A 6052-nucleotide genomic window follows, 5' to 3' on the forward strand; every position below is an offset into this window, starting at 1 on the left:
TAAAAGAGGTCGTTCAATCAAGTAGGAAGTGACAATATTCATTTAGGAGGTTGATGAGACCGAGAGAGACGAGAGAGGATGCTGTGATCTGATGAGAGGGGATGGTATAACCTTAGATTTGTCAAAAATGAGGGGAGAGAGAGACCAAGGAAGAAATTTTTACAATTTCTCCAAATCATCATTGACATCAAACCCATATGGAGAAAAATCTACCATCACCTCTTTATTTTGGAAAGATCCGAGAATTTTTATATATTTTCCCAATTCCATATGATTTAAAATTTAAAATATATATTACATTATATATAAACCATGTGGACCAAGCCTCTCTAAACCATTGATTATATGAATTTAATCACGAAATCAGTGAGATTAATGGCTAGCAAGGACTTGAGCTATATGATTTAATATGCATAAATTATTCTTCAATAAAACCCCTCCTAATATCCTAGGAGGCCAAACCTCGATAGAGAAAATAGTTCACTTGCCCTAGGCTCTACGATTTTTGATTTTGGAAACAAATGCGTCTATGTTCTTGTCTGAAGATCCTCCCTCAATCATGGCCTCCCTGCCTAGAGCTTTCCACTTCCTTGCATTCCTCCTCATCTCTTTCCCTCTCTCGCTATCCATCACTTCCCTTATGCAACCCTCGATCTCTCCCCTCCTCACCACCCCATCTTCGTCCACCCGAACCCTAACTCCGACCTCCCAAACGTCCTGAATCAGCTTGGCATCCGTCGTCTGGTCCGTCCACTGAGGCATCCCCACCATCGGAACCCCCACACTCAGCGCCTCCACTGTCGAGTTCCAACCGCAGTGCGTGAAGAAGCAACCAATGGCCTCGTTCGATAGCACTTCAAGCTGCGGACACCAATTCACGATCAAGCTCTTCTCGCTCTTCTCGTCATGATCAGCTCCATCATCAGCTTCTAGTTTCAACATGTGCTTCGGGACTTTGTCCTCTTCAGATGCCCTCACGACCCACAGGAACTGAAATCCGCTTTGCTTCAACCCCCACGCAAGCTCCTCCATTTGGATGCGGCCCAGAGACGACAAGCTGCCGAAGGACACGTAGACGACCGAGCTCGGTGGCTTCGACCGGAGCCAGTCGGTGATGAGGGTGGACTTGTCCAGGGTGAAGAGGTTGAGGCCGTATTCTATGTCGTCCTCCACTCGCTTGTCCAAGTACATTGACGGGATTGTCGGCCCGATAGTCGACACCGGGCAAAGTTTTGACATCGTATCCACCACCTGCGAATATACATTGGATAAATGTATGAAGTCAAGTCGTATTTGAACATCCACATAAATTTTTCTTTTCCCTAATTTTTCTCCGAAACAGCGCCTGCTTACGTCTTTTCCACACATGCTGTTGTTCACTATATACGATATTTACTGGTTCTTTTGACTTCGTGGGGTGCGCTGAGTACGGTTCTAAGTCGAACACCTTGAGAAAGGACGTGCAGCCAACTTCGGAATTTTGGTCATTTATCGAGATGAGTAATGCTAGGAAAAATTCTTGGATGCACATAATTGGGTCGATGTAAATGAAGCACGTGTTAACTTCAGGAGGCGTCCATAAGTCCTAGGACAGCATAATAGAGCCCTAGAATAGAGTCTCGCATGAAGTCAAACAATATTTAATGATTTGAATATATGGAGCTCGCACAGTTCGCCTGGTGGAAAATACTAGCTCAACAAACAGAGCAATCAGCTCTGTAGGTCAGCACTTTCAAGCCGACTTCTCTCTTTTCGCTTACCACGTAAGCAGAGTGAAGTATTCAAGAAGCATTTTTCCGTGCAGTTTTTTTGTATGGATTTACTCCATCTTATTTTACATGATCAAAGTCACTGTTGGATGATGAGACATCCAGCATATTAATGGTTGAAATTGACTTGATTTATGATGGATTAGAAAAGAATCTTCTGGTTTACCCAAATTTAACACAGCATTTCAACAGGCTAAAAAAGTACAAATTACTTCCACAAAGTCCACAAAAAATAGGACAAAGGGCCCCATTTCGTTAGATAATTATACGTGTTATCATCTACAACTAGTCACCAGTAACCAACAAAAACCTCTCACCTCAGCCTCAAGCTCGTAGAACGTGTTGACAAGAACCCAATCAGCCTTGTCCGTGTTGAGGAACTGATGCAATACCATCTCGAAGTAAGCCGGGTACGAGCCTGCCACGTAAATGAACGAAGGCATGTCGCGAAGCTCGAGCGGTGGCAATCCCGGCATGCAAACGGGCAAAGACTCAACGGGTACCCTCAAATGCCCATGGTGGACCAAATAGTAGATGTAGTTCACCGCACAAGCCTGAGTGAAGAAGGGGGCTCCGACAAGCCCAAACTCCTTGGCTACGTCGAGAGCCCAAGGGAGGATCGAATCGTAGACGATGCAATCGACAGGATGGTCGGTGCTCTGGTACTTGACGATGAGATCGGACAGAGTCTTGGACCCGGCAGCCTCTAGCCGGGTGATGTAGGTGTGGATGCTCTCGGCCTCCGCGAAGCCGCCGCTGTCGTGGCCATCGGAGATGGTGTCGAGGCCGACCAAGGGGGACGTGTCGGCCTTCATGGAGTTGAAGATGAAGACGGTGGTGGCGAAGGTGGCCTTGAGGCCTTTGGAGGCCAGGCGCTTTGAGAATTGGAGCATTGGGTTGATGTGACCTTGGCTGGGGTATGGCACGAGCAATACGTGTCCTCTACAACCCTTATCATCTTCCATCTCCCTCTTCCATCTCTCTCTCTCTCTCTCTCTCTTTCTCTCTGGTGGACGTCCAGAGAGAGTGATCAAGATTTAATGACCTCAAGATGTTGCTCTTATCTTCATCGGATTGGTCTGAGGTTTTAAGTAGGCAACAACAAAGCATGAAATGGACCTTAGTGCGCAAGCATGATGACATTCCTTTGAAGTTGTGCACATTTACGTGTACGAGAAAGAATACGGAGTGGCCTCATTTTTTTTTTTTTTTTTTTAGACACATAAATGTTAGACGTCGTTGTTTTGTAGCGATATTCCATTTGAGTTCCGAAAGTTTCGGGCCGTGGGGCGTTCTAACCTTCTCGCATGCGTCTTTTTCTGCTAGTAAAGACTTCCTTTAAAATCATTTATTAGGATGGACTATGATACATTTAATTGGGGCATAGATGGTAATAAAATTTGAGATTCATGTCCCAATTCAGTAGTGTCGCCATTGGAACAAATAAATTACCAAAAAAGTTCTAAACTTACTGTACTTATGACAATTCAAGAAAATTATCCAAAAAGTCATAAACTTATTATATTTTTACCAATTCAATACTAAACATTTCTTGTCAATTGAACCCTAAATTTTTTCAAATCTTGTCAATTGGATTTATCCAACTAATTTTAACCAAGTCCTACATGGCACGATTGGTGCTAATACAAACAAATTTAATAATTTTTTAATATTTTCAAATGTTTATTAATTATTTTCTTTTATTTTCTTTTTTTTTTATTTACTTCTTCTTTCTTTTTTTTTCCTTTTTCTCTTCTTTTATTTTTTTTTTTTTTTTTTTTCCTTTTTTCCCTCCATTGGTGTCATCCTCACTGACCTCAGGCAAGAGATGCTCGGATGTAGGCTAGCAAAGGGAGCCCTAGCTTAGGTGAGCCCTAGCCACCTAGACTGGCAAGGGCTCACCAAGCAAATAAGGGTTGTCGTTCACCAAATTGAGCGAGGGTCACCCTCACCTAGGCTAGTGAGAGCTTGCCAGGCCAACAAGGGTTGCTGTTCACCAAATTGAGCAAGGGTTTGCCCTTGCCTAATGCACATGGCCTCCACTAGACATCAGCAATGGGCAACGAAGGGAAAAGGGGGCAAAAAGAAAAAGTAAAGAAGGAAAAAGAAGAAAATGATATAAATAAAATTAATAAAATTTTGAAAAATATTAAATTATTATTAAATATTGTCTACTTCAACGTCGGTTGTGCCACATAGAATGACTACGTTCACATCAACAATATCTGGCTAATATTGACTAGATAAATTCAATTAGCAAAACTTAAAAAGGACTAGAACTCAACTAGTGTCGCGACCTACCCCTCTGGAGAAGAAAATAGGTTTAGGTGTATTGCCTAAAAAACGAATCTAAGGCTCATGATTATGGTCAGGCTCGAACTCTCCCAAACCCATACCGCGCGACATTGAGGTGTTATTAAGAATTTTGCAATAAAAAATCTCCACTAGCTTATTAGGGATTGACTAGAAATCAAATGAGGTATGTGAATGTACCTCACTTTCTACGCAACAAAAGAATCTAGGGTCGAGGACTTAATTATACTAATTGACCAATTTGAGCCATTTCGGTAACTAATCTTATTCATTTTAAAAGAAAATATTTTTGTCATGCAGTTTAGATTATTTTTTATACTTATCATTAAATATGTGAAGTGATCATGTGGGTACACAATCATTAAAATAATAATTAGTTATCACGGAAAGCATTTAAATAAATTGCATGAAAGAGCAAAAATTTAACATCAAATAAAAAATAAATAATAATCCTAACTAGACTAAATGGAAGCCCAAATCAACACTCAAAATTGCATAATCAAGGGTAGAATCTCTTGAGCAAGTTCTAAATTGAAAGAGTTCCATTTGTTTAAAAGAAAATAAATCAAGAGATTAATTTTAACATTTTCGAAAAAAAATGATTTTTCTTTTTTTTTTTTTTTAAATAATTTTCCCCAAAAACTGGATTTTTGCAAGTTTTTATTTTTCCAAATTTTTTAAATTTTTAAATTTAATTTTTAAAAAAAAGGTCGAATTTTTTAATGTTTTCTGAGTTTTTGAATTTTCGGGAAATTTTTCGAAATTTTTTTCGTTTTTTTTGGAAAAACTTTGAATTTTTGAAAATTTTAATATATTTTTAATATTTAACATTTATTATTATATTCGGGAAAACGGGTTAGGACTTGGTAAACCCGATCCGACCTGGTAGCCCGATCCAAGGACACGAACTTACCCTAAATAGGACAAAACCTATTAAAAAACCTTTTTGCTTTTTTGTTTTTTTAATAATATTATTTTTTAATTATTTTTTTGTCTTTTCCCATTTTGTCTTTTTCGCCGTACTTCCCCATCGACAACCCCTCAGCACACCCGAAGCCAACAATTGCTTTTTCTTTCTCTTCTCTTCATTTTTTTTTTTTTTTTTTTTTTTGCTGCACTTTTTTTCTCTTGCTTTTTCTTTTGTTTTTTTTTTTTTTTTTTTAATGTCCCTTCCCTGTGCCCATCTTCTTCCTCAACGACTCCTTCCGAAATGGGTTCCCTCGCCGAACCATAACCAAAATAAAACCACGTCCGACGTGCCCAGACCACCATCCGGCGTCGGTCGTTCAGTCCGACCGATGCCGGCCACGGCTGCTGGCCGAGACATGGCTCGGCCCCCACCGAGATTAACCGAGGGGACAAAACTCGGCCTGAACGACCGGGTACCATTCAAGATAGCCCTGATACCGACATCATCCAACACCTACCGGTAACCTTCCCTTTCCTGGCACCATCAACGACCAACCCACAAAAAGAACAAAGAAAATATATGCAGACCTAGCCTAGACAGAATGTCGAAAACCTGGGGCGCGCCGACTGAAAAGCTAATGAAAACTCAACTGGAAGATGAATCAACAGTCAAGGAAGAAGCAACAACCAAGCAAAGTCTAAGACAACAAAATCGCAGCTCACCGGGATCGGGGACTCGCGTGGGCTATTACCGGAAGAATGGAGGCCGGGGGCGAGGTCACGGGCGAGGCCGAGCTTCTTTCCCGCTCTCTTCTCTCAATCTCTCGCTTTGTTCTCACTCACGATGCTCTGTCTCTCAGGCTTTCTCCTGGTTCCGTCCCTCTCCCTCTCTATCTCCTCCTCCTCCTCCTCGCTTTCGGTCCCCCTTCTCTCTGGTTCCGCCCCCGTCCTGTCCCCTCCTTCTGCTCCTGCTCCTATCCTCTGCTATTGCTGTCTGCTTCCCTCCCCCTTTGCTTTCCTTCTCTGCTCTCCCTTATCTTCTCCGTTCTGCCCGATGTCCC

At 41.7% G+C, this 6052-nt stretch overlaps 1 protein-coding gene across 1 annotated transcript; it reads right to left on the minus strand.

Annotated features, from left to right (window-relative positions):
• Positions 1-271: 271 nt before the first annotated feature.
• On the minus strand, positions 272-6052 carry LOC104456186 (UDP-glycosyltransferase 74F2). The gene is made up of 3 exons (XM_039298969.1): positions 5715-6052; positions 2087-2848; positions 272-1251 (listed from the first exon to the last, which is right to left on the minus strand). Exons 2-3 carry the CDS (start codon positions 2732-2734, stop codon positions 490-492), a joined length of 1410 nt encoding a protein of 469 aa, XP_039154903.1. The 5' UTR covers positions 2735-2848; positions 5715-6052; the 3' UTR covers positions 272-489.

Source organism: Eucalyptus grandis, chromosome 8 (genome assembly GCF_016545825.1).
Source record: "Eucalyptus grandis isolate ANBG69807.140 chromosome 8, ASM1654582v1, whole genome shotgun sequence".
Classification (NCBI taxonomy): Eukaryota; Viridiplantae; Streptophyta; class Magnoliopsida; order Myrtales; family Myrtaceae; genus Eucalyptus; species Eucalyptus grandis.